General features: G+C 44.7%; 1 protein-coding gene across 10 annotated transcripts in view; it reads left to right on the top strand.

The window, feature by feature from the left end:
- Positions 1-13,870, top strand: part of AZIN2 (antizyme inhibitor 2) — a 34,374-nt gene extending 20,504 nt beyond the window's left edge. For all 10 annotated transcript variants that reach the window (XM_060140649.1, XM_060140645.1, XM_060140643.1 and 7 more), the window contains 2 exons: positions 10,181-10,395; positions 13,514-13,870. In XM_060140649.1, the coding sequence (XP_059996632.1) occupies positions 10,181-10,395; positions 13,514-13,652 (354 nt within the window). In that variant the 3' untranslated portion in view covers positions 13,653-13,870. The remainder of the gene's footprint in view (positions 1-10,180; positions 10,396-13,513) is intronic.
- The last annotated feature ends 1,705 nt before the right edge of the window (positions 13,871-15,575 follow it).

Raw genomic sequence — 15,575 nt, 5'->3', positions numbered from 1 at the left:
AATAAATAAGTTTATCTATTTACTTTTGGCTGTGTTGGGTCTTCCTTGCTGCGTGGGCTTTCTCTAGTTGCGGCGAGCGGGGAGTACTCTTGGTTGCGGCGTGTGAGCTTCTCATTGTGGTGGCTTCTTTTGTTGCAGAGCGTGGGCTCTAGGCACGCAGGCTTCAGTAGTTGTGGCACACGGGCTCAGTAGTTGTGGCTTGCAGGCTCTAGAGCGCAGGCTCAGTAGTTGTGGCACACGGACTTAGTTGCTCCGCGGCATGTGGGAGCTTCCCAGACCAGGGATTGAACCCATGTCCCCTGCATTGGCAGGCGGATTCTTAACCACTGCACCACCAGGGAAGTCCCATCAATATATTTTTATATTCTCTGTTCGCCTAATTTGGGAGGTCTTAAATTTTTTTTTTCTTGCAAATGAAGATGAGCCTGCATATGCATGTGTGTATGTATTTAATATAATATTTGATACATATATTTTTTCTTAATCTGATGGTTTATTATTTTAGTTTTGTGATTCTTTGTTATTCTTTCATAGAAGTTTCAACACACTATCATATATCTTAACTAAGTGTGCTGCAATTAATAGTAAGGAAATTTGTCTCTAACTGCTCTGCGGTTTATAGATTACCATATATATGGTGTATATATATAACAAATAGAACATTTATTGGAGAAAAATTTAGCACAAACAGTAAAATAAAATAACCCACTAATCCCACCATTCAGAGACAACTATTGTTAAAATTTACTTTCATTCCTGTTTTTTTAAGTGTCATAGTGCACATTGTTTTTAACTTAAAAAAAATTATATACTATGAGATGTGGTTTTCTTTACTGATATGTTAGATGGACTCTTTATTTATAAACATTTTAAATGTTCACTGAGTGGTCTAAAACGACATATATTTAGGGTATAAAGATGCAATTCAATAAATGGGTATTAGCACTTCATAAATGCAAGGTATAGTTAGGTGTGGGGAGGTACCCAGAGGGGGCAAGTACCATGGGAGTTTTACGAGAATCTTGGGAAGCAAAATTCAGGGTACAAGCTCTAGTTGCCCCACTCTGTACAGAGACACCCCCTCCCTTGAAAAGATTGGGCTTTCTTACTTGTCATTGTATTTTATTCTAATTATTTATGGTTTAAAAAGTGTGAATCCATATGGAATATATTGCAGTAGTATTTGTCAGGTCTGAATCTGGTTAGTTCTTGCCTTAACAATTCTTAAGTAATGATTTCTAACCCTTTTTTATTTCTGCTTTGCCATACTGTACATTAATTTCTTTTTTTTTCAATGATCTCTAGTTTTTATCCCATTCTTTTGACAACAGCTTTGTGCTATGTTTAGAAAACTGGTAGGGTGCCTTCTATCTCCAGCAATGTGGTAGACTAGATACCCCAAACAGCCTCCCCACTGACAACAAAGAAAACTGTGTCCTGACTTAAGAGATAGCAGGGAATCTTCAGAGGTCAAAAAATAAGTGAAAGTAGGAATCTCCATTTCACTTAGAGTAAATGCCAGTCAACTCACCAGCCTGAGGGATCCTTTTTAAATGTAAGTCAAATCATGTCTCTTTTCTACCTAAAACCCTTCTTTGGCTCCTGTCTCACTCCATATTAAAGCCAGAGCCCTTACAGTAGCTCCCGCAGCCCTTTGTGATCTGACCCTGTTTCCTCTCTGACCACCTCCCCCACCCTCTTCGCCTTGCTCACCCCACTCTAATCATATCAGCCTCCTTGCAGTTCCTTGAACTCACCCAGCATGTTCCTGCCTCAGCATCTTTGCACCAGCTTTCCCCTCTGCCTGGATCACTTTTCTAGGTACCACACTGGTTCACTCCTCACCTCCTTTAGGTCCTTGCCCTAAAGGAGGCCTACCCTGACACCTTACACCTTATTTAATATTACACCTGTACCCCCCCACCTGGTCTTTTGTTTTTTAATTACTTTGTAACACAGTATATAACTTCTTTATTTTGTTTTCCTCCCTCCTGCTAGACTATAAACTCCATGAGGACAAGGATCTTTGTCTATTTTGTTCACTAGTGTGTCCCAAGCACATACAACAGTGACTGTTCAAATATGCGTTAAGTGAATTAATTAATCCAGAGAGAAAACCTAACTCTGAAACTGGCTTTCTCTCTGGGAGGTGTATACTGAATCCTTTTAGCACTGATCTTCAGTTTTCATAGTTGTGTGTGTTCCTAGGGACTAGTCAAGATAGAGAATATGATAGGATCCCTCACATAAGCTGGGAACCCTGAAAAAGTACATAATCATTAGTGTAAGAGAATATTAGGAAAAACTCCCACAGAGGAGGACAGCAAGAAAACTTGTCTGTTTTGATCTTATTAGTAGTTGGAAGAGAGCAAAACAATGAGAATTTGAAACCACAAGCCGGCCTTTTCTTGGGTTTGTTGCCCAAATTCATATTAACTGTGTGGTCTGAAAAACATCAAGCCTAGAATTCATTTTATCTTGCAGAAGCAAACACAAATTCTCTCTGGAGGAGGAGTTCTCAACCTAGGCTTTTAAAAATTCTCACAGATAAATTTCCAAGGTACATGAGATCACAATAAAAAATCACAAAACACAAAGAAACAAGTCACCATGAGGGGGAACCAGCAGAAGCAATAGACAGCAGATTCAAACCTGCAATTACTACATGTACTGGAATTATCTGATGCTAAAAATAAAAATATTTACAATATTTAAAGAAATAAAAATTGAAAATATGACCCAAAAGTAAGCAAATATAAAAACATGAACTAGCACATTTTTAAAAGAACTAAATAGAACTTCTAGAAATGAAATATATGAAAATTGAACTTATGCACAGGGTAAGAAAGATATTAGAGACAGTTGAAGAGAGAATTAGGGAATGGGAAGATAGAGCTGAAGAAACTATGCAAATGTAGCACAAAGAGACAGAGATAGGAAAGAAAATAAGAAAGGCAAAGGAAGTGGTAGATAGAATGAGAAGGCATAATGTCTAATCATAGTTTCAGGAAGAGGTTGTATCAGGATACAGAAATGAGACAAGTAATTTGAACAGGGGAATTTTAATATAAAGAATTGGTAACTTTAAAGATGGTTAATTACTAAAAAGGATAAAAGCAGTTACTACCCCTGGTAAGGGAGAGTGAAAAAGGAAGAAACTTAGAGGAGGGCTTCTGCCTCCAAGGCTGAGATTGAAACCTTTAAAGAGAGACTGTGGCTGTTACAAGGATGTGCAGCCTACCAGTGGCAAAGAAACTTTCAGAGGGTTCCCAACACAACTGCATCACAGAAGCAGCCTGCTGCGGAGTGGAGGGAAGCTTGTTGGACTGTGCAGGCCAAAGTTGAACTGTGGGGGCCACTGAAGTGAATGCAACCAGACCCTCATACCCTGAACCAGAGGTGGCCACACAGAAAACATCAGGCTAAAAGGAGGAAAGTCCTTTCTTCCTGATCTGTTCTTGCAGTGTCTTTCCAGCAACTTCTATTGACAAAGCCTAACACAGAGATGGATAGTAAAGAAGAAATGTCTTACTCCAGCATCACAAACCAGGGCAAAGAAGGGTGGATTTGGAGCTGAGAGGCAAAATAAATAAATTAAAATTTAAAAAATTAATAGCTGGCAGAGAGTTAATAAAATGTAAGAGAGGAACACTTATTCTTAGATTTGGGAAATCCAACAAATTCCAAGTATGTTACCTAAAAATAAATCCATACCTAGACAACATATTAGTGAACCAATACCAAAGACAAGGAGAAGATCATAAAACTAGTGAGAGAAATGAGACAGATAGAAGAATACCTGTAGAAGAATGTTAATTAGACTTACAGCTTATTTTTCTCCTGTAACAATGGAAGGCAGAAGATAGTGGAATAGCAGCTTCAATCTATCAACCTAGAATTTTATATCCAGCAAAATTGTTTTTCAAGAATGAGTATGAAACAAAGGCATTTTCCGACAAGCAAATACTGAGAGATAGATCTTCACTAAAGGAAATTCTAAAGGATATATTTCAGACATAAGGAAAATTATCCAGATGGATGGTCTGAGTTGCAGGAAGGAATGATGAGCAAAGGTAGGTAAATATGCGGGTATATTTAAAGGATCACTGACTGGCACCAGCATCACCACCAACAACAATTATGTGACTAGAACAAGACCCTGAAGTTTATTTTACTCTTATGCAACTGTCTGGATGCAGGCAATTCAGAGCTGGTATAGTGGTTTCATATTCACATGGAACCATATGGCTTTCAGCTGTACCTGTTTCTAGGTGTTGCCCCCATCTTGGTAGGTGCATTTTGAAGCTCCAGCCATTATAGGAAATAAGAGAAGTCCCTCTGCCAGTTGTCTTTCAAGGAAATTTCCTGAAAGTGCTTATGCTTTTATCTTATGGCCATAACTACCTGCAAGGGAAGTTGAGAAATATAGTCTTTATTCTGGGTGGACATGTGCCCAGCTAACATTGAAGATTGGAATTGCTGGGGGTAGGCAACTAGCAGTCTCTGTCACAAACAAGATAGACTAAAACACTGGATAGCAATAGAATGTAAGTTGGGAGGTAGAGTGACCAAGCTGGTCTTCTAAGATTTTGAATTGTTTGAGCAGAAGGTAAAGATATCGATTAATTTTAGACTTTATGTTAGGTATGCATGTTAAAATGTAAATGTCTAGAGTAACCACTAAAATAATAGAAGTTTATTAAAATAGTTTGGTTTGGAGAGTGGCATAAAAACATAGACCAGCAAAACATAGTTGAGAGCACAAAAAAGATCCACATATATCTGGAAACTTGATTTGACAGCACTTGCAAAGCATATCGTTAGGAATTGTTTAATATATGATGCTAGACCACCTGATTTGTCCATATGCAAAAAATGAAACTGGATCCCTATCTTACACCGTACATATATATAAATTCCAGAGACCAATATAGGAGAGTATCTGTTTGGCCTTGAAATAGGAAAAAACAGTGAAGAATATCTTTAAAACCAAAAAGGAAGACTGATGTTTGTCTACATTAAAATGAAGAGCTTCTGCTCATCTGTTAGTAAAAGGAAGGAGGCAATCATAAAGTGGGAGAAAAATACTGAAACACATATAATTGATAAGGGATTAGTAGAGAGAATATATGAAGGATTCTTAAAAAGGAAACAGAGACAAATAAGAATCTTATGAAAATAAGGGGAAAAAAGTGAAGCAGAAAGCAATAGAAATAGGGGCAAAAGACTTTAACAGGCAGTTCACAGAAGAGGAAAGCCAAATAGAAAATGCAAAGGTGCTCAACCTCATTGGTAATCAAGAAAATGCAAAGTAAAAGGAAAACAAGATACATCTTCTACCAACTAGATTAGAAAAAAGTGTAAAGCATGACAATATCAAGTGTTGGTGGCATATAGAGAGTTGGATCTCTTAGATACTGCTAGGTGGAGTTGGTCTTTCTACTTTGGGAAACAAGTTGGCATTATTTAGGTAAAGTTAGACATGTGTACACTCTCCCAGCAAGTTCCTAGGTATATATTGCATAGAAACTCTGGGCATGTGTATTTGAAGAGATGTCAGAATGTTCACAGGAGCAATTTCTATAATACAAAACGTTGGAAACAACCTTAATGTTGTCTTGATGCTGGGTAGTAATCAAATAAATTACAGTGTATTCCATACAATGAATTCTATGCAGCTTATTGTGAATTATATCTACATGCATCAGTTGGATGAATCTTGGGAATGTAAGTTTCAAATAAACAAAAAAGCAAGTTGCAGAGATTACATACCCTATATTTCCAATCATATACATTTTAAAAAGTGCAAAATCAAATTCTAAATTGTTTAGGGTTAGGTATACTCATGGAAAAAAGTAAAGCAAAAGAATAAATGAAAACAAAATTCTGGATAATGGTTACCTCTGGAGGAGTTTGGGAAGGGACATGTCATTGGGATGGGGATTTCAAAGATAGAGGAAATGTTCTATTTCTTTAGCTGGGCAGTGGGTACACAGATACTCATTTTATCATTATTTTTATTTTACACATGATACAAATGTCCTTTTGTATGAATTAAACATTTAACAAAAAATTGAGTCTGTCACTGCTACTTATTAATATTCTGTGATAGGCTCATGTTTATTTTTTGTCATATTGTTTCTAATGTTTAGAAAGATATCCTGGGAGTTTTAATTAGTCGTAGCATATTTAATCTATTAAACTGGAGAGAATTCTTTTTTGCTTTACTCAGCTTTTCTAGCTAGGAGAGGGTAGAGCTCTTGTATTTTATCTCTCCTTTTAAGGTTTTATTATTTTCTTTGAATAAGTATTATTGTGGCCCAAGTACATCCCTGAGTTTAGTAATGCTTTCATTACTGTCGTGAGTGAAGACGGTCCCCTGTGTGTTTGAGCCGAGACACTGGCTTGCATGCTGAAACTCACTGAGCTCTTCTAGTAACTACCTCTCTCCCCTTTGTTTGCCAGGTGGGCAAGTGTTATCTGCAATGTGATATTTTATTTCTTCACTTTCTCTGTATTGTTTATTTTTTCCCTGCTAGCTATTGCCAGCATTTCTCATGACAGAAAGCTTCAGACTTGGAGCCAGAAGATATGGGTCTTAGTCCTGGCTCTGCCATATAGTAGCTGAGTAACATTAGGCAAATTACTTAACCTCTCTGGGCCCTGTTTCTCTCGTTTCTTCATCTGGAAAATGAGGGGGCTTAACTTTAATTACTAAGGTTGCTTCTAGTTCTGAAATGAAGCCATTCTAGTGTATCTCCATTAAGTTAAGAGTTGGCTCCTTATTTTAAATAGTTTCTCTTCGTTGTGGGGTTTAGTTTTGTCTGTAGTTTTAATCAAGAAGAGATGCTATAGGCTATTGAATGCCATGTTGACACGTATTGGGAAAATTTAATTTGAATTGTAGATCTATATTTTCCATATTATGATGAAGCCAGTGATTGCCTTGCTCATATCATCCCTGCCTTCCATTTAGAGACAAATTATCTGATCATTGAAAGTGATTCTTTGAATATGAGTGTGGATTTGATTAGCTAGGGATTCATTTTGGATTTTTGCCTATATGTTCACGAGTGAGATTTTGATCATAGGCTTTTATTCTGTTTCCTCTTTTTCCTTTTTTGTGTGCAGCCCTTGCTCATGCCATTTTTTTCCCTTTGAAAATATTTCTGTATACTTTATGCAGTATAGGAGTTAATTGATTTATTGTTTAAAAGTTGGGGAACTATTTAGGGATTCCATCAAAGCCATGTGCCATTCTAAATGTTTCACCTTGTTTCATCTGTGGATCTGCTCACCTATTGGGTCTCTTTGAGGAAAGCAGCCATTCAGGTGCAGCTAGGAGGCACCTTGTCTGGGACCACCTGGAGTTCTGCTGCTAACCCCCTCTACTGAAGCAGGTCATTTCTTCTGAGTTTTCTCATCTGTAACATGGGAATTGCAACTGCCTCCCAGATGAGGTGTGAAGTAGTGGTGGGCATGCTTTGTAAAGTAGGAACCCTCTGACCTCTCTCTCAGAGGGGGCCCTAGTAGCAGACTGGGCATCTTATATTTTTACAGGTGCCTGTCCATTTCCATTCAGTTTTCCGACTCATAAACAGAGCTGAGACTTACAAGCCTGTCCCCACATGCTTTTGGAACATTTATTTTGCGTATTCCTTTTTTGTTTCCTTTTTTTTTTAAAGGTTTTAAATGATAATTGCATTATTTCCTGTGAAGTTTTAAAATCTTTCTTTTCCACTCATTTTTAATTTATACCACTACTAAGAAATGAGAGAACTCTGATTATAACTCAAGGGTTCCTTTTTATCTTATTGTGGAAGAATCTTTGGAACCTATTTTCTTAAGGATCCTCATGGATACAATTATATAGCATTTCCTCTCACAGTTCTTTAAAGGTTAGCTTATTGTTTTTTTTTGTTTTTTTGTTTTAAGTTTTTTTTTAATTATTTATTTATTTGGCTGCGTTTGGTCTTCGTTGCTGCGCGTGGGCGAGCAGGGGCTACTCTTTGTTGTGGTGCGTGGGCTTCTCATTGCGGTGGCTTCTCTTGTTGCGGAGCACAGGCTCTAGGCGCACGGGCTTCAGTAGTTGTGGCATGCGGGCTCAGTAGTTGTGGCTCGCGGGCTTAGTTGCTCTGCGGCATGTGGGATCTTCCCGGACCAGGGCTCGAACCCGTGTCCCCTGCATTGGCAGGTGGATTCTTAACCACTGCACCACCAGGGAAGTCCCTAGCTTATTGTTTTTTAAGAACTGGAGCTAAGGGAAATAATTCAGAGCAACTAAGATGAATTTTACTCATTAACAAGAAGCTTGTGAACAAGCTCGTTAAGTTATATGAACAAGGATGTATTGGTTTATCTCGCTTTCCTAGAATGTGAGCTTCATGAGCACAGGAACTTTGTTTTTTTGTGTGTGTGTTCACTGATGCGTCTGCAGCTCCTAGATCAGAGCCTGGCATATAGTAGGTGCTTAATAAGTATCTATTGAATGAATTAATGAGTATAGGATAGTTCTCATGTTTGATTTTAATAACGTGCATGTTTTTCTTTATTAATGAGACAGTGGCTTATGCATTACCCTTTTGTCAACTATGAGTATTATTTCTGCTTATGGCACCCATGACTCTTCTCAGTCTGACTCATTCCTGCTCCTGGCTGAGGTACTGAAACACCTTTCCTTCATCCTGCATTGGTTTCCTCCACTGCCTCCTTCTAGGCTCTTTGATGGCTTCCATTCGTACCTTCTTTTTCTTTCTTTTTGGCTCTTCCTCTTTCTCATCACTCATGTATTCTCTATTCATTTATTCATTCATTCACTTAAGAAATATTATTGACAAAAGCACCTACTGTATGCCAGACTGCTAGGCTTGGAGGAGATGGGGGTAAACAAGACTGTCGTGATCTCTGGACTCATGGAATTTATAGTCTGACAGGGAAGACAGGCCTGGGTGATACATTTCATAAATATCTAATCATAAATCATAGTACGTGCTATGATGACAAAGCTTGGGGAGCCTTAGGAAAGCTTCCATGAGGAAGCTGAGATCTAAAGGAAAATTAGGAATTGGTAGGTTTGGAGCCTCAGGGAGTAGCATGGGGATGGCTGGGGCTGGGGGAAGGGAAGCAGGGTTTACCTGGGGAGCCTAGAGCAGCTGGACTAACTGGAACGAGGGGCTTTCAAGGGCATGATTCAGCCAGGATTCGCTTCTGTCCCTCTTTCAGTCATGACTCCTCCTCTAGGACCTGCCTGGCAGGATCCCTACACTGTGACAAACTGCAGTGATATCTTGGTTGTCCGCAAATGGCCTATGTTACAGATTTCTTTCTTGGATTTGGAAGTCACTTAAAAAAAAATAAAAATTTTATGTCATTGTTAGTTGTGTCTTTGGGTAAGTCACTTAACCTCTCAGAACCTTAGTTTCCCTGAAATGGGAGTAATTCTATCTACCCTGTGAGGTCCTCTGTGACCTCTGGCAGGTCACCCTGTGACTGTCTGTGGGAGGCCCGTCTTCCTCACCAGACTGAGAGCCCGAGGGAGGGAGGGAGGGTCGGTCTAACTCACTGGTGTGCTTCTAGCTCCTGTTACCAGGCCTAGCATGGAAGGAGGGGATCGTGGAGGCCTGCATAGAAGAAGGAGCCCCAGGGCTGGGTCCAGAGGACAATCTCTGATTTGAGGGAGCGGGTAGGGCTGCAGAGGGGGGGACTCACCCAGGGTCTGGAAAGTGGCAGACACACCAGTGAAGGCCCAAGCCGGGAGCTGACAGCAACACCAACAATAATAAAGATAGTGCTAACTTACTGGGCCCTTGCCATGTGTCAGACACTGTTCTACATGCTCTACCTGTAGTCATTTATCCTTTCGGTAGCCCTGTGAGGTAGGTACTGTTATTATTCCCATTTTACAAATGAGCAAACTGAGGCACAGAGGGATAAAGTATCTTGCCCAAGGTCACACAACTAGCAAGTATTGGAGTCTGGATGTAAGACCAGGCACTATGGCTTCAGAGTGTAGGAAGCAATGAATGCAGAGAAGTGGGAGGGCCTTAACTGCAGGCTTAGAGGCCCATCAAGTCTTTATTCTATTGGCTCTGGGAGCCATGCAGGCTTCGGAGGGAGGGGGTGCTCAGGCTGTGCACGTATGCCCAGGAAAGCTGACCGTTGTCATCCTTCTCTCCTGCAGAAACCATCCACGGAGCAGCCCCTGTACAGCAGCAGCCTATGGGGCCCAGTGATCGATGGCTGTGACTGCATAGCTGAGGGCCTGTGGCTGCCGCAACTACATGTAGGGGACTGGCTGGTCTTTGAGAACATGGGCGCCTACACCGTGGGCATGGGTTCCCTCCTCGGGGGCGCCCAGACCTGCCGTATCACCTATGCCATGTCCCGGGTGGCCTGGTAAGGGGGCCCTCCTGGGAAATGGAGTGGGGGGAGAAGGGAGCAGCCTGGGCAGAAGCAATAAGGGGAACCCCAGGTCTGGGTCCCTGCTCCTGTGTAACCCAATGTGACAAGTAGCTGTTGGCTGCTGATTCCAAGTGAGGCCTGTGCTTGGCTGTGGCCATGAATGAGACTGAGCTTCCCTTGAGGAGCTCAGAGTCCCGTGAGAGACACAGAAGCAGACAGACATTCCTGATAATGCAGTGCTGGAGGGAGGGGGGCAGGCTCTGGAGGCTTAGAGCCCAGCTCCCAACCCAAGGCCCAGATCTCCCTCCCTGAGGAAGGAAGGATGAAGCCAAAGCCTGGTGGACGAGTGGGAGTTAGGTGGCAGGAGGGGTGGGAAGCAGGTTCCAGGCAGAAGGAACAGGGAGCGAGCATAACTTCAGAAAACTACACGAGGTTGGTCGGGGCTGGAGAAGGAGCAGGGTTGGATCTGGGAAGGAACTTGAAGGAAGTTGAGAGCTGGTTTGAAGCCTGAAAGACCGCTCTGACTACTGGGTGGATTAAGAGAAGACGAGGGCAGATGTAGATAGGGCTGATCACTTGGGTGGCTGCTTTGTGACCCGGGAAAGACAAAGACTCGCCTGCTCACTGAGCTCGCCCACGGCAGGCCAGCAGTGGGATCCAGTGAGGCCAGATGGAAAGAAAACTAACTCTAACCCTAACCCTAACCCTAACCCTAACCCTGAACCCTTGAAACTTTCTGTCAGGCCCTACATTAGGCACCTTTTGACGATTTCCTTTTACCCACACAAACAGAGGTCACTTGCTTGAGGTCACACAGCTGGTCAGTGATGAAGAGGCCCCCTCTTTGGGGGCTGGGGTAGTTGGGAGGGGCTTTTATAATAGGCCCTCAGGAATGAGTGCAGCCTGTGTCCCCAGGGACATGCTGGGTTCCTGAGCCTCTTCCCTGCACCCCCCACCCCCGCCCACCCCCACCGGAACAGTGCTACCAAATGCCAGGCCTGACGGGGCTCAGTATCAAAGTTGCATGTCATTTATCCAGTCAACAAACCTGTTGTTTCTACTCCCTGCAGGGGCACAGGATAGGCTGATGCCACCGTTTTGACATCAGGGGTCTGTTTTGACAAGGCCTAAAAAACAAAAGTAAAAAAACAATAATCACACAGACTTCCTTATCCCATCCTGGCACCGTCACCAGCAAGCACAGTTGGATGAGGCTGCAGGGAGTCAGATGCGCTCATTACTTAGGGACACAAAATTCTGATGTATTGAAATGGCCATGTCAAAAAATTCCCCATATTAAAGGGGCCTCATCAAAATGTCCTACTTTAGAGTCTGGCTCTGTGCTGGGTCCTGGCGGGTAAAAGAGCATCTGAGAACGTGGCGAGCCAAGGCGCAGACCTGCATACACAGACCCTGGCATAGAGAGTGCCAAGGTCACTAGGGAGGGAGGGCCAGCAGGCTGGGGAGGGTGGTCAGGGCTGCTTCTCAGGAGGCCTGATGGGTAAGGAGGGCCAGGCAAGCTGACAGGAGGGTAGTCTGGGCCAGGAGGGGTAGGGGCTTCAGAGTCTAGTCCATCCAAAGAATTTTTAGTAGCTCTGGCTGGCTGGAGTGGACTGTGGGGAAGAATAGATCAAGAAGAAGCTTGGAGGCCCAGGTTGGACTTGATCTTGAGGGCAGTAGGGAGCCAGTGAGGGGTTCTAAGAAACTTACCTTTCAAAACCCATTTTGAAAGATAAGGAGACAGAGGCTCAGACAGGGGGTGCTTGGCCCAGAGGACCTCCCACCTGGAAGGGAACAGCCTGACTGGACTCCGCAAAGATACTGACTACTGATTTGCTGCTGAATTGCACATATCGGCAAAGAGGGAGGCCTTCCTGCAGGTGGGGGACTAGAATAGCCTGGAAGTATGAAGGGAGGGAAGGGAAGATGTAGGTGGAAGAGGGAGGGTTTTGTGGGGAAGCAGAACTTGGCAGAAGTAAAGGACAGGCTGTCCTGCTGCCCCTACCCCCAGGCCTCTTGACACTGAACCCAGTGCTCTTTCCCTGTCCTCCTACCTAGCGTCCACCCCTCCTCACCAAGTGTTTACCATGTACCAGCCTGCTGTTGGGGCCACTAGGCAGTGAGTAACTCAGACATATCCCCTGCCCTGCTATAGTTGGAGGAATGTCAGGGAAGCAGGCATTGAACCCTTGTTGCTATGAAGGAGTACACTGGGCTGTGGGACTCAGCGAACGGTTGATGATGCAGGCAGAGGCCGGATGTGCACAGGCCTAGGATGAGACGTGAGCCCAAAAGATGGCTGCTGTGGCTGGCAACCAGGCAGCACTGTTGTGTGTGATGGGAGAGGCTGGCAGGGGCCAGATCTTGTGGGGCCTGAGAGTGGAAGGAAACTACTGGCGACTCAAGAGCAGGGGTTTGCGTTTTGGGAAGATGAACCTGGGTCAGAATTGTCCAGAGGGGGCAAGAGCAGATCAGGGAGACTGCACTTTCCCGGCTAGAGATGGTGGTCTCAGCGGGAATGGAGAGAAGCAGGTACCTTTGAGGATGCTCAGGAACTAGGCTCAGCAGGGATCTACTGGGTGTGGGAAGAAGACAACGTGTGGCAAGAGCACGAGCCATTTAGTAACGTGGGGATGTAGGAGAAACAGCTTGTAGAGTTTTTGAGGGGAGGCAGATGATTCTTTTAAAGTACTAAGCTTGGGATATGAAGAATGTGGGCACTGAAGTGAGCATTGGGTTGAGTCCTAGTTCTACCACCTTCTAGGGTAGAAGATGTGACCTTGGGCAGGTAACTTCTGAGTCTCAATTTCCTCAGAGTAAAATGGGGTCGATAATGTCACCCTTATAGGGTTTTGGGAGGATACTAGATACTGTAAGCAAAGTGCCTGGCCCAATAGTGGGCACATCAATGAACGTGGGTTCCTCTCCCTTGTGGGGGTAGACTATGGGGGAGAAGGGAGCAGCAGAGGAAGAAGGGGCAGCAGGCCTTCCCCTGCCCCTGCCCCTGGGTTCTGCGGCCCCAGTGGCGCCAGGTCTTCCAGTGCATCGGCTAGCAGTGCCTGGCCTGCGGGCCCCGTGCTGGCTGCCTCCAGGGACCCCCTCTCACTTGCAGGGAAGCCCTGCGAGGGCAGCTGCTGCCTGCAGAACAGGACGAGGACGCCGAGGGCACGTGCAGGCCTCTGTCCTGTGGCTGGGAGATCACAGACACCTTGTGCATGGGCCCTGTCTTCACCCCGGCGAGCATCATGTGAGCGGGACCTGTCCCCCCGCCCCCGGAGAACCCCAGCGGGGCCGCAGAGACGCCTCTGGGAGCGGAGGGGAAGGTGGCGATCAGGAGCACCCTCTGGCCAGGACTCCGGCGCTCGCTCTGCCGGCCCCACGCTCCCCCTGCAGTGTTTCTGCCCTGTAAATAGGACCAGTCTCACGCTCCCTGTAGTTCAAGTACGCAACATAAATCCTGTGCCTCCCAGTTGTGTCTGCCTCCTCTGCGGCGCCAGGGGCCTGGTCAGCCAGGTATGGGGGTGTTCTTGGGGTCTCCCTTGGTCTGCTTCCCACCTTTGTAAATATGAAGTGAATAAATATTTAGGTTGTTTAATACGCCAGTGGAACCCGGCGGTTCAGTCCATGAAGCAGCCTGGGTGAGGCCAGGGCCGAGACTTCCCCACCCTACTATGATAACCCCATGCCCTCTGCTTCGGTCCTGACCCGCTGCAGTGTGGGCACCTCCCACTGGCACCCAGCTTCTCTAACTCATCTCTCTCGTCTTCACAAGCTTCCATGCCTGGCTTCGTGAGGAAGGGGGAGCTGTCAGGGTCTGGGGTCGGGGTCACGGTTGTCTCTGTGTGGCACCGGGGCTGCAGCTCATGGCTGGTGAGGGGCTTCTGTGTGAACCCAACAGCCAGCTTAAGTCCCGGCTCAAAGTGGGGAAAACTGAATATTTGACACCGCTTTTGGAAATTCATACCAAAGATAAAGAGCAAAGAGGTGGGTCCCTGGGAGGTTCTGAGGAGACCCCGTACCCTTCCTCTCCTTGCAGGTCAGCAAGGCAATCAGAGTAATGCAAATATGTGCTGGTTGGTTTTGCTTATTCAGGCAGTAATTGTTAGAACATGGTTGGCCACAGACTACTGCCACATCCAGTGCCAACGGCTCTGATGCTCACGTCTCCTCAGACACTGGCGGTTCTCTTCAGGACTTCACATTGCTAGGGTCTCAAGCTATGCAACTGGGGTGTGTGAACCGCTTAGCAAGGGAGTTCAGATTTTAGAGTTCCCCCAGCTGCTACTGGTGACCCTAAAAATTTTTCTTCTGCAATTAAAAAAAAATTGAGATATAATTCACATGCCTTAAAATTCACCCTTTCAAAGTGTAGAATTCGGTGGTTTTTAGTATATTCACAGAGTTTCTGCAACCATCACCACTACCTAGTTCTAGAACATGTTAATTACCTCAGTAAGAAACCCCATATCCACTAGCAGTCACTTCCCATTCTCCCCTCCCCCAGCCCTGGCACCCACGAATCTATTTTCCATCTCTGTGGACTTGCCTGGTCTAGACATTTCATTGCGATTGTTTTTATATTTTCACTTGAGCTTCTCACTGGGTAAGCCTAGTATAATGTGTGTGTTTTTTTTTCCCACACCACCAAGCAATTCTCAGACACCAGCCGGGCGTCCTACAACTCCACTCAATTCTGACACTACCTACCTAAGAGATAGAATCAGATCCCACAGGTTAAGGGCTCAGTCCTACAAATCGAACAACAGAGCAAGGAGTCTGAACTTAATTCTGCAGGCAGCAGGCAGCCCTAAATGCTTCTGGAACAGAAGCATGACAGGGCCTTTGAGAGGATAATTGAAAGTGTATTCAAAAGGGGCCGAGGAAGACCTAGTGGGCTGGTGGTAGCATGCACTTCACCCTCCTTCACCCCCCAGCCTGTTTAAGGCAGGTCCAGCCAGGGAGCCTGATGGGGGTCCAAGTTGTCATCTCTGTCCACCCCTGCTCAGGAGGGGGATGGTGGCTCTCTGGGTGTCCCCGGGTGTCCCCCACCCCCACCCCTGGCCACTCATTCCAGCTGTAAAGGGACCATACGGAAGGCAACAGGATGTGAGTTCCCAGTCAACCCTTTGCTCCATTTTAAACCCTCTTCCTGGCACCTAGGGGATGAGTAGCTA

Source organism: Lagenorhynchus albirostris, chromosome 2 (assembly GCF_949774975.1).
Source record: "Lagenorhynchus albirostris chromosome 2, mLagAlb1.1, whole genome shotgun sequence".
NCBI lineage: Eukaryota > Metazoa > Chordata > Mammalia > Artiodactyla > Delphinidae > Lagenorhynchus > Lagenorhynchus albirostris.
Note: the sequence above shows the minus strand (reverse complement) of the source record. Positions and strands in the feature narration are given on the sequence as shown.